The sequence below is a fragment of the Molossus molossus genome, unplaced genomic scaffold, assembly GCF_014108415.1.
Source record: "Molossus molossus isolate mMolMol1 unplaced genomic scaffold, mMolMol1.p scaffold_m16_p_1, whole genome shotgun sequence".
NCBI lineage: Eukaryota > Metazoa > Chordata > Mammalia > Chiroptera > Molossidae > Molossus > Molossus molossus.
The window spans coordinates 242,013,651-242,034,372 of NW_023425344.1; the positions used below are offsets into that span (position 1 = coordinate 242,013,651).

The 20,722-nt window shown below is 54.9% G+C and overlaps 1 protein-coding gene across 1 annotated transcript in view; it reads left to right on the forward strand.

Moving 5' to 3' along the window:
- ITPK1 (inositol-tetrakisphosphate 1-kinase) overlaps positions 1 to 20,722 on the forward strand; it is a 142,823-nt gene that overhangs the window by 14,718 nt on the left and 107,383 nt on the right. The window contains exon 2 of the mRNA XM_036264120.1: positions 17,170 to 17,194. Coding sequence (XP_036120013.1) covers positions 17,170 to 17,194 — 25 coding nt within the window. The remainder of the gene's footprint in view (positions 1 to 17,169; positions 17,195 to 20,722) is intronic.

The window sequence follows — 20,722 nt, forward strand, 5'->3', positions numbered from 1 at the left end:
TTTCCGGATCCAGTGGGGAAGTGAGGGCCCTTGAGAAGCCAGGGGCTGCCCTGCCCAGAGCTCTTGTCCCCTGCCATGTGACTCTCCGTGGGTGTTCCAGAATTCGCATAGGCCAGTGGCCCTTTCTAGTGGTGTGGCCTTTGGAAAGCAGTGGGAGAGAGGGCTCTCTTGGGCCCTCCTGGCTGTGGCCACCATGGACAGCCAGCAGGGCTGGCCTGACCTTTGTCAGTCCCAAAGTACTGTAGCGTCCTGGGGCCTCTTGAGGCTGTAGGAGGTGGTGCGAGCCGGGTCAGGGAGCTCAGGCCTCTCTCTGCTGTTTAGCTGTGTGGCTTTCATCAGAGTCCCCAGCTCCGAGGCCCGGGGAGCGAATTTGTGGCCCACTGCTCTGGTTTAGCTGGTGGGACTACCTTTAGGACCCAGTTGTCAGGTTGTTAGGTCTGTTATGTGAGGCTACAAGGAGGGGTCATTTCAGTTTATCAACTGGTGAAAACAGAGCAAATGAAAACAAAAACCAAGCTTGAGAGGTCGGCGACTCGTGTGCACGCGACCCCGCGTCTCTCTAGGGCAGCCTTACATCCGACTTGTGATATCTCTACAAAACTTTCATTTAAAAGTAATGATGTACGTACATGGTCGAAAATTAAGCTGTGCCCAAGAGTGTACAGTGGGAGTTCGTCTCCCTCACACTCACCCCCAGTCCCTGGAGGCAGCCGTGTTACCTCGGCCTTGACATGTGCCATGTCTGCATGAGCCAGTGCCCGACACAGGCGCACACACCTTGTTTGTTCCTGCACCAGCGACGGCCCATTATCCACGCTCCCCTGCGCGTCCCCTTTTTCCATTTAATAGAGCTTATCGATGATTTCTGTAGCTATACTGACTTGGAACCGTCATTGTCTAGGAAGTCATGCGTAAATATACCTTCACTTTTCTATTATCGTACAACCTCAGGCTTGAAAATGACCCCTTGTCAGCCTTTTTTGGGGTTCTCAGCTTGCCCCAGGGCTCATGGTTTACCTTGTCCCCTAGTCTGCTTAGCCATTACCACACACTTTCTGGACTCGGGGTTGTGCCTCTTTGGGCATCCCAGTCAAGGTTCTGATCAGAGAGGTCGGTAAGACGTGTGGGAAGGCCGACCTCAGGTACCCTGCTCCAGAGGCTTTCAGAGTGAATGTTGGCGGTTGAGGGAGACTGTACACCAGGGAGGTGTTGTTTATTATTGAGAGAATGTAAATGTGAAATAGACAGCACAGTCACGTGGCTCAAATCAAAAGATAAGAACGAACTACAGGGAAAGGTCCCCTGGAATCTGTCCCTTGTGCATATGTATAACCACTTTTACATCAGTACACGTGCATATGTACATACACACGTGCATGTTTACTTGGAAGTTTTGTTTTGTTTTTGCAGTTTTATAACTTTATTCAACAATCAGCAGATAGTTCTCACCCACATGGACTGCTTGTAGATATTTGGAAGTGGTGACAGGTCCATAGGTAACCAACACACAGAGCTTGTCGGGTGAATCTTCTCCCTCATTACGTTTTCTGGGCAGCGGCACCGGATGTGGTGTGGGACGTTCCTTACTCCTTCGAGCCTGGTGTCCATGTGCACATCTGGAGTTCCCAGCTCCTTCATGGCCCATTTCCTGACCGCCTTGGTGCCCGAGGGGCATGTGTCTTGGAACCCCTCCATGGGTGCCCTTGTGAGTGCTGATGGTGTGTCCTCTGGTCACTACCACGTTGATGGCAGAACGGCCCTCCCTCCTGCCACCCTTCTCTGCAGGAACCTTTGTGCCAGGCCCCCCACAGTTTTTATTTTAGTTGAATTTTTAGAGAGAGAGGAAGGGAGAGAGAAAAACATTGATGTGAGAGTAGAACATTGATCGACTGCCTCCTGCACGCCCCCTACTGGGGATTGAACCCACAACCCGGGCGTGTGCCCTGACCAGGAATTGAGCCAGCAACCCTTTTGTGTACTGGATAACACCCAACCAACTGACCCACACTGGCCAGGGCAAAGGTTTTGTTTTGGAATCAACCCCATGTCCAGGCAGATCCAAATTCTGTTTATAGGTCCCCGTAGCTCAGGGTCCTCAGCCTCAGAGCGCTGACCCTTTGGGCTGGATCCCTTTGCCTTGTTAGGGGCTGTCCTGTGCATAGTAGGATGTTGTGTAGCATCCCTGGCCTCCACCCACTCCTTCTCCAGTGTGACAACCAAAGATGTCTGTAGGGGTTGCCAGATGTCCCCCAGGGCACTCAGCCAGAACCATCGTAGCTAAAGGTCCTCTTAATAGCTCCTGTGTGGTTCCCAGCCTGGCTTTGTTACCACCCAGCCACCTGGCATGAGTCTGGGCCACGGCTGGCTCACTGTCCTCACACACCGGCTGAGGCTTGTGTGGCAATGTGCTTGTGGGCACTCACTGTGGCCTGTTCTCTAGCCTGGGGGTCAGGAGGCCTGCATGGGAAATCATGGCTTTCCTTATCCCTTTTTGGGGACCCTGAGCTTGTTCCTTTATACTTCTCTGAACCTTGATTTTCTCATCTTTAAAATGGGGCTGCAACAGTACTTCCTTTGGGGTTGGTGCGGATTGGGGATGCCAGTGTGTGGGGTCTCCCCAAGCCCCAGAGCTGGCCTCGTCACAGGTGCCTGGTGACAGTGTGTTGATCTCCTGTTGACCTCAAGTCCCTCTCAGTCGGGGCCCTGGTTCTATTGTGTATAAAATGGGGAGTGGAGGCCCCAGAGCTAGAAGGCACCCATTGCAGGTAGAGGGAAGTGGTAGAGGCCAGCCACCCAGCTAGAACCTGTGACATTTCAAACCCAGAGAGCTGAAGAGGGCTGTGTGCCAAGGCTGGGAGGGCTGGGCCGCCAGCTGAGGTCCCAGTGCACCTAGGTCTGGGCCTAGCCAGGAGTGGCGGATTGAGAAGCTCAGAGTGGCACCTTTTCCACCATCCCCTGAGCCCGACAAGGACCCAGTGTGACAAGGGTGTGGAGGTTAGACCTGGGCAGAGCCGGTTTTGCACCCCCTGCTCCTCGCCCTCTGGCTGAATGGCTTGTGTTACTCTCTGAGCTTCAGTTCAGGGTCTGCACCGTGAGGCATTGCTGCCCCGGGGTGGTGGGGAGAGGTGATTGCTATTGACCAGAATGCCGTGAGTCACACTCAAATGTCATGCCCATTTTACAGACGGGAAAACAGGCACGAAGTGCAGACCTGGCCATGGGAGGCATGTAACCAGTGAAGCTGTCCGTGTTGTGAACTGGCTGCTCTTGGGATTTGAGTTTGAACATCAAAAACGCTAACGATGGAGAGAAGAGGGAAGAAAGATGTGCCCTTGCCTTCTTGGGAAGGGTCCTGAGCTAGATGTGGAGGGGAGCAAGGCTGGTTCTGAGCTGGGTTTCCTGGGCTGGTGCTGTCCCCCCAATGCCTGCAGGAACCTGAATAAAGCATTTGTGGGGTGGACGCTGTAATCACACTGCAAGGGACACTTGAAATTATATCTGTGTTTGGGAAGCTAATTTAAAAAGGGTTTCCCCCTTCGTAACTACACGCAATCAGCCAGCCCGTGTTAAGGGGTTCTCATTTCCCTCGGCCTAGTGGCCATCTGCTTTTCTCTTCCTGCGTCTGTTCAGCATGCAGCAGGCCCCCTCCCTGGCAGAGGGACCACCACCCCTGGCTGCCTAGAGTTCCAAATGAAACCTTTCTGTGGTGACTGATGGGACAGGGACAAGGGAGAAAAGTGGAGGGTGATGCTGGGCTCTGGCTGGGTGACTGGGAGGTGGTAGCGGTTGCTTTCAGAATTGACGCACAGCCCTGCCCAGTGTGGCTCAGTTGGTTGAGCGGTCACCAGTTCCATTCCTGGGCAGAGCACGTGTCCAGGTTTTGGGCTTGATCCTCAGGAGGAGGTGTGCAGGAGGCAGCCAATCCATGTTTCTCTCTCTCCTTTTCCCTTCTCTCTCTAGCAAAAAAAAAATCAATGGAAAAAAAAAAAATATATATATGGGGGGGGGGAGCTCAGGCTGTTCGGAGAAGGTGGTAGGATCTGATGTTTTGGTTTGGAGTTGTAGTAGCCAGGATTCTTGTGGATGTAAGTTAGAGAAGACCCAAATCTGATGAGCTTAAGCAGAAAGAATTTCTTGGCCCAGGTTACCAAATGGCATAAGAGCAGCCCCTTGGGGCTCAGAGACATGCCTGCTGCCCCCTTTTAACTCCCCCTGGGGCTCTGATCTTTTCTCAGCTCTTCAACTGCTTCTCTTTCCTACCTCAGGACCTTTGCATATGCTGTTGCTATGCTGTTGCTGCTGCCTAGCAGGCTCTTTCCCCCTCATAACTTTAGATCTCAGCACACAGTCCCCCTTCTCTGTCTCAGCTTCTTGAGTGTCCCTTTCAGAACATATCCCATGTACTTACGTCAGTTGTTTGCTTGTTCTCCCTCCTCTCTCTGCTGTAAGCTCCTTGAGGACAGGTACCCTTTCTGTAGTTTTTACAGTTGTATCTCAGCAGTGAAACTGTGCTGGGCACATAGCAGGTTCTCAAGAAGTATGCGTGAGATGAATGAATCAATAGAACACCGCCTTGGGTAGTAAGGCGGTTCATGAGAAAGCAAGTCATCAGGAGGAATTTAGTTCAAGAAAACCTGGCAAGCCCTGGCCGGGCAGCGCAGGTGGTTAGGGTGTCGTCCTCATATGCCAAAGTGGTGAGTTCCATCCCCGGTCAGGGCATATACAGGAACCAACCAGTGAATGTATAAATAAGTGGGACAACAACCCTGGCCGGTTTGGCTCAGCAGTTAGAGCGTCGGCCTGTGGTCCAGAGAGACCCGGGTTCATTTCCTGCTAAGGGCACATACCTTGGTTGCAGTTTGTCCCTGGCCCTGGTTGGGTCATGCAGGTGGCAACTACTCAATGTGTCCCTTTCATGTCGATGTTTCTCTCTCTCCCTCCCACTCTATCTGAACAAAAATGGAAAAATGTCCTCGGGTGAGCATAAAAAAAAAACTAAGTGGAACAGCAAATCGATGTTTCTCTCTCTCTTTCTCTTTCTTTCCCCTTCCTCAAAAATCAATAGATAAATTAAAAAAAAAAAAAGGAAACCTGGCGAAACAAACAAAGCCCCCTCTGCTGTGGCAATTAGGGTCATTCCTGGAGAGTTGTCCAACAGGTTACCATCTGGGTCAGGGAAGTGGGCATGGACGTTTAGCAATCCCCTGGCCCCAACACACAGGGGTGGAACAGAGTGGGCCGTGGGCCTTGTCCTCAGTCAGGAGGAGTTGTGTTCAGGAGAAGGTGTCATTTGCTGGCCCTTCCAGCTTTTGCTCTGTCCCTTGGGCTTCTCAGGGGTCGTCTTCTTGGGCTGCCCTCTGGCAGGATCATGTAAGGAAGAGGCCTCCAACGTTGTGAACAGTGGGCCAGGGGTGAGGTGTTCCAGACGAGGTGCCAGCAGGGCGGGCAGGTGTTTGGAAGTGTGGAAGAACCAGCCTGTTGGGGGAGGACACGGAGCCAGGTGTGCTAGGACCAGACAGGGTGAAGATTGCTGGACAAGGAGGTGGGCAGACCGGTGTCCCAGAGGCCTTGACGACAGGCTGGACGAGGGAAGCCGAAGGAGGACTTCGGGGGCAGTGAGGTTATGAGTCATGTCTTGGATGTAGAGGGTCACAGGCTGGGGGAATAGTGGGCAGGGACAACAGGATGGTGGCCTGGTGGCCGTCAGGCCAGAAGTCTGTGTCTCTTGGGGCAGGGAGGCTGCCCTTTGCCAAGCGGCAGCATTCTCTTCTGGCTGGGATCAGGGCTTCCTCTTCCGGTGTTTCTCACTTCTGCCCAGGGCCCTGGCCCTTGCCTTTGGGTTGGTGGCTGCTTTGACACCCTGTGTGGGGCTCTCTAAGGGACTTCTCGAGCTGTTCGGGGCCTGTCGCCATGGCTTCCAGCTGCAGAGCCTGGCAGGGCGTGCGGCTGGGCAGGAAGGAGGTGGGGGCATGTGCCTGCCTGGAGCAGGCCCTGGGGCCCTCTGAGGCCTGGGGCTCATTCTCTCCTCCTTGGGGGCCCTGGCAGGCCCACACTTTGCAGCTGCTTGGCTTTCCTGTGACCTGAGTCCTGGGACCCGGCCGACTGTGCTTTCTCCTTGGTGGGTTCAGGAAACTGTGGAGATGGGGAGGGACTCCTGATACGTGAGGCCTACCACCTGCCCTCCCTGACGGTGGGCATCCTACCTCACTTGAGTCCCTCCCACCACGGGGCCGTCACCAGCTGCCCGACAGCCTTCCTTTGGGAGCTGGCGTCCTCTTCCTATGGTTGAGCTGAAATCTGCTTCCTGTCCTTCTGCTTTATAGGAAGGGTGCCTTCTGCTCGGAAAGTGTGGATTCGAGGCGACATTGTCCTTAGAAGGAGCTGTCAACCTGGGGCGTGGGAGGAGAAGCAGGCATGCCAGCTCCTCCTGCTCCTGGGCCTAAGTGCATGTCCGGTCCCCACTCCGTGCCCGAGGCCAGTCACAGCTCCTCAGGAAGTGCCTTCTGTGCGCTTCTTCCGCAGGCCTCCCAGGGGTTCTGGGGGTCAAGGGTCTGAGGAAGGAATTCAGCCACCCAGCTCTCCTCCTCCCTGCCCATGGGTGCCTCTTTCCATCAGGGACCCCTGTGTCTGCCTTGCTTATGTCCAGTGTACCTTGGGAACTGCCGACACTGGGGGGCTGAGCTCCAGCCTTTCCCTTGGTGACTGTTGAGGCCCCTCACAAACTTCTAGATGAATCTTCATCTGCCCGCCGCCCACACGTGAACACGGCGGGGAAGCATCCAAGATTCATGGTGTGGCAGAGTGGCAGGAGCCTTGGGTTTGAGGTAGATAGGAGAATGTCACTTCCCCCCTTCCAGCATGTCCTCAGAACTGGTACCTTACATGGCAAAGGGACGTTGCCGGTGTGATGAAGGCTAAGGATCTTGAGATGGGAGGTTGTCCTGGGTTATCTGAGTCTGAGAGGACCCAGTGTCAACACGAGGGTCCTTAGAAGTAGACAGGAGGGTCTGAGTTGGAGAAGATGTGACAGGAGAAGCCGAGGTCAGAGTGATGTGGCCACAAGCCAGGGAGTGCAGGCGGTCTCCAGAGCTGGGGGGTGGGGGGGGGCAAGGCAGCATTTCTCCCTAGGCCCCAGAAGGAAGCAGCCCCCTCACCTCCAGAACGGGAAGAGAATACATCCCATTCTGTTCAGCCAGTAGGTCTGTGATGGTTTGTTACAGTAGCAGCGGGACATGAATACAGTGTTCTGATGCCGTGTATATATGGGCCTGAGAGGGGAGCTACTAGGTCAAGGCCAGAGCCAGGCCTTAATCACAGACCAGTGGATAAGGTTGTTACTTTGGGCCTGCCTTCCCACCCCCTCTCCTGTGGATAGCTGAGGGCTTGGGGAAATAGTGGAATAAGGTGCTTCAGGATTTAAGTTTTCTGAGGTTGGGGGTTGGGTGAACTTCACCTTTGCTTTGAGGTGACAGCGACCCTGGTGCTTATGGCAGAGGGGCCCAGGAGACTCCAGATGCCCAGGCACTGCCCAGCTGCGCCTGGTACTTGGTGGGCCCTCTGTTAATGACTTGTGCTGGTAGCCGCCTTCCTGGTCACCCTCAGGACACAGCTCAAAGAGCAGTCTTCCGTCCCCCTGCCGTCCCCCGGAGGTTTGCTGTATTCAGGCCCTGTGGCTCACTCACCAGTTCGCTGCCTTTCTTTTCTTGGCCGCGTGCTTTTCTAGGCATGGCTCATGGCATCCAAGTCCATCTGTTCCCGGCCGGCCCAGACCGACAGAGAAGCCCAGCAGGTATCTGACGACAGTCGGACAGGGAACTCAGTGCTTGCGTGGTTGTACTCAGTACCCTGCACAGGGCAAAGACACACCCCAACCCCAAACTGCAGGGGCTCAAAGGACCCTTTGGGGGTATTAGCAGCAGCAGGAACGGTGGGTGGAGATGTTCAGTCTACCATGGAGGGAGCACAGCCCTTAGAAGAGTGTCAGCCTCCCAACACGCAGGCCGGGCCACACAGCCGAGCAGCTATTTTAATTTTTTTTGATTTTTTTTTTTTTTTAAATCCTCACCCAAGGATATTTTTCCATTTTTTGTACAGATAGAGTGGGAGGGAGAGAGAGGAAGGGAGAGAGAGAGAGAAACATCGACGTGAAGGGACACATCGAGCGGCTGCCACCCGCACGACCAACCAGGGCCGGGGACAAACTGCAACCGAAGTACGTGCCCTTTAGCGGGAACCGAACCCGGGCCTCTCCGGACCGCAGGTCGACGCTCTAACCGCTGATCCAAACTGGCCAGGGCCGAGCAGCTATTTTAAAAGCTTGTACCTGGAGGATAGGTGCTAAAAACATTCAGACCTTGGGCAGGCTTCTCCCTCCCCCATGGATCCCAAGGAGGGACAGCCAGCACCGGAATGGAATGCCCGTGGTCCCCCTTCCTGCCGCAGCTTACCTTGCTCTCAGGCTGGTGTCACATACGTTTGCATTCTTGGGAGTGAGAACCTTCTGTGAGGATTCGGCAGGCTGTCATTGGCCCGAGGCTGGAGGCTGACAGCTGGAAGTGGTGGGAGCTCTGGAGCCAGCCCTTCCTGCAGCCCCTGTGCCTCTCCTGCTTCTGTTACAACCCCCCCCCCCCCCCCGCAGTTTAGGGCCCATCCCTAATTAGGAGAAAGAAAAATTACGGCATCTGCAAGGGGGTAGTAAAAATCTTAAAAAGACGTCCAAGTAGTGAATTTTTTATATTGAAAGGTGGGGAGAGAGGGAGGGGTCAGGCGCCATTAAGGGAATTTCAACATTAGTTTTCAGATGAAAACTCGGGGTGATTTCCAGTCTGAAAGGGTGACACTGAATGGTTGCAGCAGAACACACCCTTGGGTCATCTGCAGCCCACCCCTGCCTCAGTCTCCCCATCCTGAATGTGAGGGGTGTTTAAAGGTGCCCCAGCAACAAAGGCCTCTCAGCCCTGGAGGTGTCACTTTCCTCCAGGAGGTGCTGGGAAGGTGAGTCACTATCTCTGCTTTCCACCCACACCCTGGGCTCCTAAGGAGAAGTCGGGAAGCGAGTCCGTGGGCTTGATATGGGTCTGCAGGAACACACTGACTCATGCCGTGTCTGCACTGAGGGTGCCCTGCAGCCCGCCCTCCTCCTGCCTTCTCCAGGTGGGGCGTCTAGTGTAGGGGCAGGTCTTCAGCCCCCAACCAGGGGAAGGGTGTCACCCCATCCCCCTCCAAAAAAGAAAAAAAAAAAAAAAAGACATATGGCAGCTTCTAGTTTATCTGGTTCTTTCCTGGAGCTGTCCAAACAATTCAAATGTTTGTGCTAGCTTTAAAATTCTGTTCATATGTTGCCTTTATATTGGGCCATTTCAGTTTCTGGCACTGTTAATAGGAGGAAAATCCAAATGATAAACTTATCAGCAAGTGAAGCAGGATGCCCAGGAAGCAGACAGGCAGGAGGCTCCGGCCCGGAGCCCTGGCACCAGGACACTCGTCCAGGAAGTGCTTGCAGAGCGCCCGCCAGGTGCGGGGTTCTGCAGGGGGCACAGGGTGCTCCGTAAAGACCAGCGTCTGGCCTCACCGTCGAAGCCCAGCACAGAGCAGTCTCCAGTGTCAGAAAGCTGAATGGCTGAAGAGCCATCATTGCTGCCCTGGAAGGGGCAGGCCACAGCCTCTCTGTGAGTATGACCTTTGAGCTGCATTTGATGAACGAGCAGGAGTTTGCGGGGGAGGAAGGGCATTCTAGCAGAGGGAACAGATTGTGCAAGTGCACAGAGTTGTGTCTGGCCTGGGTGTGTTTAGAGAGCAGGGTCCCTCCTGAGAGGGTTTGATGAGAGGAGAGACTGGTACCATCTTCCCTTTGATGCCTTGTATGCTGAACCTCCAAATGCCACGTGCCAGGTATTATAAGAATGTGGGCTTGCTTCCTCAAGGAGCGTTTATCAGTCAGGATAGGCCAGCTTAGGCTGCAGTAACAAGCAACCCTGGGAGGTTTGCAAGGGTTTATAGCTCATTCAGAAGTTCACTCTGGAGCTGGGCAGCTCTCCAGGGCTGGTGTCCTCCCTGTGGAGGCCCAGTGCGGGTCTTCTGTAACCCGCATTTCTTCACCTCGACACTGTGGACAGTTTAGGCCAGTCAGTTCTTAGTTTTAGGGGCTGTCCTGTGCATTGCAGGCCTTTACCTTCTGGATGCCAGTAGAACTTGGCCGAGTTATAATAATCAGAAGTGTCTGCAGGCGGCACTAAATGTTCCCTGAGGGGAAATTGCCCTGGGTGAGAACCCCTGCTAGCTGAAGGTCCTCTGACTGTTTCTCTCTGGTTTCCAGCCTGGCTTCATCACCACCCAGCCAGGTTTCTTTCCAGGAATGGGTCTGGGCCGGCTTGGGCATCATCTGTGTCCTCGTGCTGCCACAGTAGCGGAGGTCCAAGAGGACTGGCCGGAGAGCCAGGCACTGGCCATCGGATGCTTCTACTTGGATGTGACGTTGGCCAAAGCAAGGCACAGAGCTCTGCCTCACCTGGCAATGCCCAGGAGGAGGAGAGCTGCCAGGACCAGAGGCCACCACTGATGTCTGCCATGGAGCTTTTACCTAGGCCTCCTCCCTGTCTGTGACCAGTGCTGGGGTGCTGTGGCCTGGGGGCTCTGAGGGCGGGGGGAGCCGAGGAACGCGGGCCCTGTATTGATGCTGGAGTGCCATCCGAGTCGGTGGGAACAAGATGTTCCTCTGCATACATGGGTGAGAGAGGAGGCCCAGCCACCTATTCAGGGAACCCCGAGTCCTTTGCAGGGCAGGGAGAGGCAGGAGGAGGTTGCCTGCAGGCCTTGTGGGTGCTAAAGGGACTTCGTATTGCGGCTTCTGAAATCTGGTGATTTCCAAAGTGTGCTACAAACGGCTTGCATGCGAATGTGCCTGGCTTACCACTGGCTCGATCACACACTTTATTTCCTTGTGGGTGTTAGCTCTGGGTGTGGGTGCAGCGTCTTCCTCCGTGCCCATTGGTGGGAGGGAGCCTGCGTTTCTGGGTTGATTCCCTCTGCTGTGACATTGTTCCTTGGAGGTCTGGCCTGGCCTCCCTCCACGGCGGGTGATCCTGTGGGCTGGCTTTGCTGTGCCAGCTCTCAGCTGTGCCTGGTGGGCGGCAGGGGGCTGTGACCCTGCATGTTACAGGAAAGCGATTCTTGATGAGGGGCCCCATTTTTATAAACTCCACTCTCCCTTGGTCTCTGCTCTGCCCTCTCTGAGCTCCTGGAATTCTCCCAGCTGTCACTGGACTGCCGCTCCTCATTGGTCAGAGGGCACCTCTGGGTCTCAGCCTGCCTGTCTCTCCCCTCGGAGGCACCACTTCATGTGCTTCACTTGCCTGTAGCCCTGGGTCTCGTGCCTGCCCAGCAAGGTCCTGTTGGACAGGAAAGGTCATACCGTTTACAGATAGGAAAGCTGGGGCCGAGGGTGGCTCAACAACACGTCTGTGCCTGGGCCCAGCGGGCCTGCTGCTCGATGGGGGTCACAGTCCCAAGTGATAACCTTCCTGATGTCACGTCCAGTGGACTGCGCCTCAGGCCTTACGTGGCCTTGTGGTGTGGGCTCATGGGTGCTTCTCCCTCTGGACGGCCCTGCCTCCCTGGCTTCTGGCGAGCTCTTTTCTCCTCCTCCTGCTTTGGGTCCTCTTCATTGGGCTCCTTTGTCATTCCCTCTCCCCCGTGCCAGGTCATCCAGGGTCACTTCAGTCCATTCAGGAAGTGGTAGCCGCCGTCACTTGCTGAGGACCTGCTGTAGTAAGCAAGACAGTGGCCAGTGACAGAAACTCAGTGTACGCTGGCTTCAGCAAAACCCCATAGCTGAACGTCCCGTCCCAAGAAGGCTTGTGGCCGGCTGGGTCAGGGCCTTGACCTCTGGTGTGACCTTGAGAGTCAGCAGTGACTGTGCCCTTTGTGCTGCTGACAGCCCCCCAGAACCTGTTCCTGGGAAGGGTCAGGGCTGGCCTGGCTCAGGTCCTACGCCCAACCTACACCTACATGAGGTGCCAGGCCACATACCAACCCCTGGGGGCACGGCCCCTCAGTTGTTTGCCCATCAGAACCACGCGGGGCAGCGGAGGGCAGTTCCAAAAGGCAGGAAGGCAGGGCAGAGCAAGTTACAGAAGCCCACAGTCTAGGCCCACCAGCCCTGTGGGCTGGGTCTGAGGATTCTCTTCCCTTGACGGATGAGGAGACTGAGGCACAAGGTACAGTCCTTTGGGGATGTACCCCACCCCTTCCATTTCTATTAGACAGTTCCTGAACTGCCTGCTCAGCTCAGCCCGGGCTTCTAACCACAGCCTGCACCACCGTGGCGACAACATGGAAACATGACCGCTTCTCGTGAGATGCACTTTGCTGTCCTCTCCTGGGGCTGGTGTGGTCTCCACCTGTGCCCAGAGTGTGAGCATCACAGCGACTACTGGTGATTTTGCGCTCTTTACTCCTGTTCTCAAGACTGGAAGGGCTGCCCCGGAATGAAACCAGCTCCCCCTCTCCCCTCGAGCGAACCTGGCCCTGCTACCAGCAGCACGAGGGGTGGCTCCTGGCGACTAGCAGCCGGTCCCATGCCTGGGTGCTTCTGAGCAGCCCCTGGGTGCTCGACAGGACCTGACCCCCACCCCCATCCCCCGCCCGGAATTCCACTCTTCAGGACTGGACCTCAAGTTAGTGATGTTGACAAGCTCCAGTGGTGATTCTTAGTGGCATTTGGAGCCCAGGGCCCATGGGTAAAGGCCAGGCTGTGCCGTGCCCTTCTGGGCCTCTGGGGCCCGGCCGGCCCGGGTCTTCTACCCCACTTCTCATCGCTCTGCCTGCCTTCTCCCGAGTGTTACGCTCCCACGCCCCCGGACTTCTTTTGGGAAGCAGGGACTCCTTATGTCATCCATCTTTCACTTCCCTCCCAAGGCCTGTCTCTAGTTTCCCCTCAGTTTTTGTTCAAATGGCAAACTCTGCCTCCTCTGTGAAGCCTTCTCCGCTGCTCCTCCTCCCCTGGAAGGATAGTTTGTTTTGTAAATGAGTATTTTATATTCCCCATGGCTGCACTCTTCTTGGACTTGGAGGGGGCGTGCCCTTTTGCAGAATGGAGCCTCCCTTCTGTGGTTTTGCAGTTTTTGGAAAAACAGGTTTATATTTATGAGTTGTGGGGTAGACCTCTGTCCTAACTTATGAATGCAGTATTTGTCAAGAAAAGGAGAGTTTAGAGCCTGTAAACTTCTCTCTAGGTGCAGGTTTTAAATACAATTCTTTATCTAACTTAACTTTCTGTGTTACTTTTTCTGTTATTTGGGAGAAACACCTGTGTCCATGTAGAAGCCTAGAAACTGTGAGGAAGCACGGGGGATGCACGCAGCGCCCTCGCCTCTTCCCAGGTTCCCGTCCGTGCGCGGGCGCAGAATGCGAACTGAATGTCCCCGCGTGACGGTCTGATGGCCCCAGGATGGTGTTACTGCAGCTGCTCTTTGAGAATTTGGAAGCTTTCCTAGATAAATCTCAAGCTCTCTGCTTCACTTCATCAATCAGTCGATTGATTCATGTCGTTATCAGGCATCTGCTTTACGCTAGAGTTTTACCTGTCACTTAAAAGATAATTCAAAAAAAGTTATTTTGCTAGTTTTTGAGATGATATTAGAGGCCCATGGCACAAAATTCAAAGGTGCCCAAGAGTGCACAGTGAAAAGGAAGTCCCCTCCCCCTCCAGCCACACTTGCCCTTGACGAGAGGCTACCCCGCGACCATTTTCTTGCAGTGCTTTCAGATTCATTCTGTGAACTTGGTGTTGCCTTTAGCCAGATAATGGCTGTGCACGTGGGGTTTGACACCTCGCGTTTTCACGTGGCAGTATCTTACGGATAACTGATGCCTTACTGTGCCTGGAGCTTCCCCATTCTTTCTTTCTCTCCTTTTTAAATCCTCGCCCGAGGATACTTTTCCATTTGTCTTCAGATAGAGTGGGAGGGAGGGAGGGAGGGAGAAAGAGAGAGACATCCATGTGAGAGAGACACATCGATTGGTTGCCTCCTTCATGACACCAACCAGGACTGGGGACCGAATCCCAACTGAATCGAACCCGAGACTCTGGTTCTCAGGCTGGCGCTCTAACCCCTGAGCCAAACAGGCCAGGGCATGTCCTTGTTCTTTTTAACAACCGCCTAGTATTCCTTGGCTGTGTGTGTCCCTTCTTGGGGGGCGATTAGGTCACTACGGGTTTTTTGCCCTCACGGTGTGGCAGTTGACAGCCACTGCCTGAAACACTTGGCACGTATTCGCATGTCTTGGGGTGCGATCCTGGAGTTGGGGTTTCCATGAGGAGCAGTTAATCGCTTGACCACCAGCTCCCTGGTTTCTCTTCCCTTGGGCCCTTCCCGCCTACTTGTCCCTCCCCACCTCTCTCTCTCCCACCTTTGGGATGCCATTCCGCGTCCCGACTTCCTGGTCATGTCTGGAATGTCAGGAGTCTGCTGTCTGGGAAATTAAGGTTGTGGGTACCTTTGTGCTAGAGGAGTTCCTAACCAGAAGGGAGCCGGCAGGTTTATTTTCCCCGAACGGGCTGCCGTGCTGCGGGTGTGGTCCCACCGAGTGTGGTCCCACCGTGGGAGGGAAGGTGCTCTTCACCTGCCCCTCCTCGTCTCCTCATGACTCCATGGCCCTGGAGTGCGCAGGCCAGGCTTGCCCTTCGCAGGGCCTCTCAGCCTGCTCATCCGGACAGTGGGCCAGCACTGCCCCCCCTCAGTGCTGTGGAGGGTGTCCGTGCAGCGGGCACCAGGGGCCTTGGCTCTTACACCATCGAGGGGGTCTAGTGCACGTGGTAGGGCCTGGATCAAAAGGGGAGCAGAGCCCCCTCTTTTCTGCCAGGATTACAAGTTCCCCTGTTCTTGGAGCTCTGAGCTATGGAGGAACTGTGCTCTTCCTCCTGGGAGATCAACCCTACTTAAGGTTTTCAGCCTGTCTGTTCTCAGCATTACTTTGTTTCTTTTTTGTATGGGTTCCATCTGTTTTGAAAGTTAGAGACCTGTTTGTTTTCAGGATGGGGGGATGGATAGCTGTCTGGGATGATGTCACATATGCAGAGTGGAAATGACCTTTGGCTTCATGAGGAGAATGACAGGCACAAAGGGATAATCTGAATGCCTGGAGGATTAGCTGGGGGGCCCTGGCCACACAGTGGGAGCCCTCTGCACCTGGCGCGGGTCACGCACACCTGTCCTCCGCTCCTTCACTGTCCTTGTCTCTCCCACTGTGTGCTCCCAGTCTCATTGGAGCTTTCCTGGGAACTCCTTCCTCAACTGTACAGGGGCAGGGCAGGGGCAGGGTAAGGTGCACTGAGCCCCGCCTGGCTGGCTGCAGCGGCATGCCCACTGACCGTGCCGGTTCACTGTCACTGTTGCTGCTATGGGGCCAGGGCGACCTAGCAGTGGGCAGGGCCCCCAGTTGGGTTGTGAGCTGGTGCCTGGGCTTGGCCTAGTCCTGGTGCTGCTGTCTGACCCCTGCTATGGGCTCTGGTGGCCCAGGGCTGTGCTTTTGTGTTCAGTTTGTCCCCTCGCGGACTCATGCAAGCAGATGGGTATTGGCCACCATTCCTTCCAGAACTGCAAAGAAGCTGTGTGATGGTGTGGACCCCTGGATCAGCCACTGTGATTTTCAAATTGGGTTTGGGCTGGGGGTTCTGTGGAGGAGTTGGGGGTGGAGGGGCAGTCGGCCGGGCACATCCCACAGTGTGATCTGGCGCCCTCTTTGCTGTCTTGCTGTCTCGTGTAGTGGCTTCCTTGTGAGGTTCCATTCCCTGCCAGGCTCTGGGAGGCTGGGAAGCACCGTTGAAGGAGCTAACCAACAAATAAATGTCAGACTGGTAGGTGACCCCTCAGCTGTGCTGTACACGGTGACGCCTGCTCACTGTTGCCTGAGGAGGAGTCCCCGAGGGTGTTTGGCTGCCTCCGCTCTTAGTCTATGAGCTCCTCTAGGGCACAGGCTGTGGCTGTTGCATTTGTTGTGCCCCCTGAGTGCCTGGCTGGGCTGGGCACAGGAACTGAGTTTTATAGGAACTAAGTTTACATACTTAGGTTTACAGAGCATCTCTATGCCAGGTGGGTACCATGGCTGGGCATAGGGCACACACAGTTCCTGCTCCTGGTCACAGCCCTGAGTGTCTGTGGGAGGCCCAGCCTTTTCCCAGGAAATGCACGTGGGCACAGAGGTTGGCATGCCATCTATGGTTCGTATAGACCTTGTGCCCTCTCAGCACTCCCCTGAGTGACAACCTGTCAATATTCCGGAACAGTGGCCGGGATAGTGGTACCCCAGTTCCCTTCCCAGGAGCGTCTGGCTCTGTGCAGGTGGGGTGAGGGTGTGCCGGGATGTTTCTGTCTGAGCCGAGCCCTAAAGGCTGGGGTGGAAGGTGGGACCGAGGCTTAGGGATGTGAGCCGGCCCTGTAGCCCTGCTTGCAGTAGGAATGGGGGGTGGGGGAGGTCAAGGTAAGCGAGTCGGCAAGGAGCCTGTGTGTGCTCTGTGGAGACCCCCACTGCAGGCTCTGTGATGGGGTGGCCGAGTCGGGGCACTGGTGTTGGAGACCAGAGGCCATGGGATTGTGGGGGAGAGAGAGGGAGACAGGGCCGGGCTTGGGGGGTATTGGTGAGGCCGAGATGGTTGAACCAGGGTCAGAGGGGGACAGGGTGTCAGTGGGGGCCAGAGATGGCCAGGAGTGGACAGCAGCGGGGAAGGACTGAAGGTTTTGGGGCAGAGTGGTTGGGCTGCAGTGTGTGTGACAGGCTGGAGCAGACCTGCAGGCCAGGCCGAGGGTGTGAGCAGCCATTGGGAGGGAGGCGGGAGGGTGTTGGGCTGTCCAGGCTGGAGCTGCGCTGACCAGCGACCGGCCCCGGGTGAAGGGGGAGATGGCTGGCTGTGGGGAAAACAAATTGGGGTCTCTGTAGGGCTCTGGCTAAGTCCTTGGGAACCAACCCTTTCTTTCTGCAAGAAGGTGGCTTTGAGGACTGGCTGGAAGTTCACAGACCTCCCCTTGAAGGTGAGGCCATTCTGGGGAGCATGGCCTGAGAGGTGCAGCCCTGGCTCTCCTCCCCGCCTGCCTGCAGCTGCTGTAGGGAACTTTCTGGAAGGACGCTTCCTACCTGCCCAGTAACCTTTGTTTTCTGTGTTTTCCTCCACAGGAAGCGAGGGATAGAAGTCGTGCAGGTGAGTACAGACCTTACCTTTACCATCTTTCAGGCCTGGGGCCGATCAGCGCTCACCGTCCTCTGTCCCTGGGTCTGGGCGCCAGCCTCTCTCCGTGGGCGTGGTGTCCTGGCCGGCTGCCCTGTGGCATCTCTGATTCCCTTCGGCCAGGCACGGTTGGGGCGGGTGGTCTCAGGTTTGTGGAGTTGCTGTGGCTTTGTCTGTGGAAGGAGCTGGCTGGGGGGAGATGGGGCTCCCAGTGGGATGAGGGTGGGCAGGGTGAGGGGGCATAGCCACCCAGCCACATGTCCGTGGTCCTAATGCCCCATGTTTATCTGTGCCTGTCCTCAGGCTCTGCTGCGGGAGCACGAGCCCCCACCCCTGCCTTGGTTTTCAGCCCTCAGCGGGTAATCCCTCTTCTGTGTCCGACTTGTGAATGCTGTCATCTCCAAGACCACTCCTGTCCCCCGCCCCCAGTCAGGGTGTGTACTCTCCCACATGCCACCCTTTTCTGCTGTCGGGTCCTACTAGACCTTCCTTATGGGCCCCTGGCTCCTGACCCCCATGGGGCCTCACCCTGGGGTGGACTTGGGTCAGGAGCTCATTGTCTAGAGAAGGAAGGAAGGAGGGAGGATGAAGGAAGGATGGATGGAGAGAAGCTCTCCCAGGGCCTGAGCTGGCTCTGTGGCCCTGAAATAACCTGAAATAAACCTACTGGTATTTCCCTGCCGTGGGGGTGGTTGGAGAAGTGGAGCGGACTGTCTAGCGGCCTTGGGGAGGGGCTGTTGAATTCTTTCTGGTCTGCCTTTTCTGCAGCTTGTGGGTTGAACTTGTCACCCAGAGGCCGAGGTCTGTTTTGAAGGAGGCAGTAATTCCTGGAAGCCTCCTCATCAGATCTAGGTTTTTCCCTCTAGGCTTATCTTGTCTCTGCAAAGGTGCACGATCTGCACTGAGCTTTTCTGTGCCCTAATTTCTCCAAACATCAACAGGGGGAAGTCGGAATTCAGGGATGGCTGGAAGTTTACTTTCAGGGCTTTCTGATCCATTGGCAGTGGTTGCCTGGAGGATTCTCAGTCTGTGAATGGCTGAGAGCAAGGATTGATTGATAATGCCTGTGGGGTGGGGGTGGGGGGGTGGAGGGCAGCGGGGGGTGGGGTGGGGGTCCTGCAGTGGGCAGAGGGGACGCAGTTGTACGTTTGTCATTTGGGTCTAGGTGTCTCAAATTGTTCCTGCTCCAGGATGCTTTGGCTTGTTTTTGTCTCGTAGTCCCTTCTGATAGTTACCTTAGAGGCCCTGATTCCTTTGCAGATGCTCTGTACCCATCACTGAGGCCTGGACCCATAGCTGGTGCTTATATGTGAAAGACCAAGTGCTTCCCTGAGGTTAGCTCCAGCCTCAGGGTCCATGAGGAAATTTCTGTCGGGACCCATTTTTAGAGGAAGTGACTTTATAGGAGCTCACCAACCAACACACTGCTTAGAAGGGGAAGAGTTGTGCCTGTCCCCCAGTATCTGATTCCTGTTCCTGCAGATCCCAGACCAGGGCACAGTGGGATGCCACCCCCACCATGGGAGGGAGGAGACCCTGGAGCTTCATGGTGTGAGGGACAATCCGGGGTCAGTGTGTTCGATTTGTATGGCTTCCCCAGGAAGATTTAGACTAAAACCTTTAATCCACTTAGTCTGTGGCTGGAACTGGATACTGGAGCCATTGTTTTAGAATGTACCAGGCAGAAAGTTACGCAATCTTTCTTGATGTGTCTGCCGTTCACTTTGTTGATGCCTTGGGGAGGAAGTGGTGGTTGGGGACCAGAATGAAGCCAAACCGGATACTTTCTACACCAGCATCTAAAAATAAAACCCACCTCGACACCTCTCTGTTCGCCTCCTCCTGGCATCCCCAAGTGTTTGGAGAACTTGAAATTTCAAGCCAGAGAGAAAGTCTCTTGGCAAAAATTGGAAGCGAACCCACTTTGCTGGTTTTTCAAAATCGCCCAGGCTTCTGTACGCCAGATCCCCAGGCTGGTGGCGGCTGGCGGCTGGCCAGTCACTAGGTGTCAGTGGTTGAAGAGGGGGAAATATTCATGCCACCTGCCACCACCCAGTAGTTCCTGTGTCAGGTGCCCTGAGGGGCATGCTCCCCTTCTGTGTGGCCATCTGGTGACGTGGGTGGTGTCTTTAGGTCTGTTCTAGAGATATAGAAATTGGGGCTCAGATGTGATTTCTCTTGAGGAACTCAGCTGGTTCGTGGTTAGAGTTGGGGTTTGAATGCGGGTCTGTTTGTCTCCACAGCCTGCATTGATTACTCCGTTTACTAAATGCTTACAGGCCTGTTATTACCTGGGGGTTGGCTGCTGTTTAAAAAGGATTTGGGGGCCTATGACGAATGAAGACTAAAACACTGGTTAGATCTGCGGTGTTTGTCCCTGTCATGGGAGTTATTTCTCTTCCTGCTGTTAAATGGCAATAGTGACAATATGCATGTTTCACATTTACTGGGTACTTTGGAGTGCCAGGCATTAATGGCATTTACTTCAAAGAAGCACGTGTGCCCTGGCTGGTTTGGCTCAGCGGTTAGAGCGTCTGCCCGCGGACCAGAGAGACCAGGATTCAGTTCCCGCTAAGGGCACGTACCTCGGTTGCAGTTTGTCCCTGGCCCCGGTTGGGGTCATTTGGGTGGCAACCAGTTGATGTGTCTCTCTCACGTCAATGTTTCTCTCTCTCTCTTCCTCCCTCTCTCTCTCCTGCTCTATGTGTAACCTCCCCAGAGTGGTGGTGGGAGCACATTTAAGAAGTCAGTTTTGCAGCTCCTCAGCCTCTTCGTGCTCGTTCCCACAGCTGACCTGCTGGGGAAGGAGCGTGGAAACTGTCCTCCTCAGCCACCTCTTTCACAGCGGTCCCCCCTCTCTGCGGAGGCCGAGTGCCAAGGGGTGGGGAGCAAGATCCCTGGGTTCACGTTCTGGCTGTGTGACCTCGGGCCTGTTGTCTGACTGCTCGGTGCCTCAGTCTGCCCATCTGTACAATGGCATGATAATGGTACCTGTCCCCTGGGATCGTTGCTAGGCCTAGTGGAGTTAATTCGGGTAACGCGGTAGGTGTGGTGCCTGGCGCACGGGGAGCTGGTTGTCTACAGGAGAACCGCACCCTCTCATATCAGATGTGAGTCTGGTGTGTGACATGGGGCATAAAACCTCTGGGCGTCACGAGGTTGTCAGTATAATCCTGGGGCAAGTGAGGGACTTCCAGTTCATGGCTTGTAGTGAAACCGAAAGAGAACTTGATTGAATTGTCAGCTATAGAACATTAACAATGATTTTTGATAATAAATTCTGTAATTCTTGGCATACAATTCTGAAGGAATTCAGAGAATGCTGTGGTAAATCTCTTTCCATTTCATCTTGTTTATTTGAATGTGTGGTCTCAGCACTTATAGCTATAAAAATTGAAAAATGGAGATAGAATTGATAATAAACTCAGTCTTATTCTAGCAATAGGTGATATCCATCTGTGGATACAGGAAGCAGTTAAAAATTTTCCATTCATCTCTTCT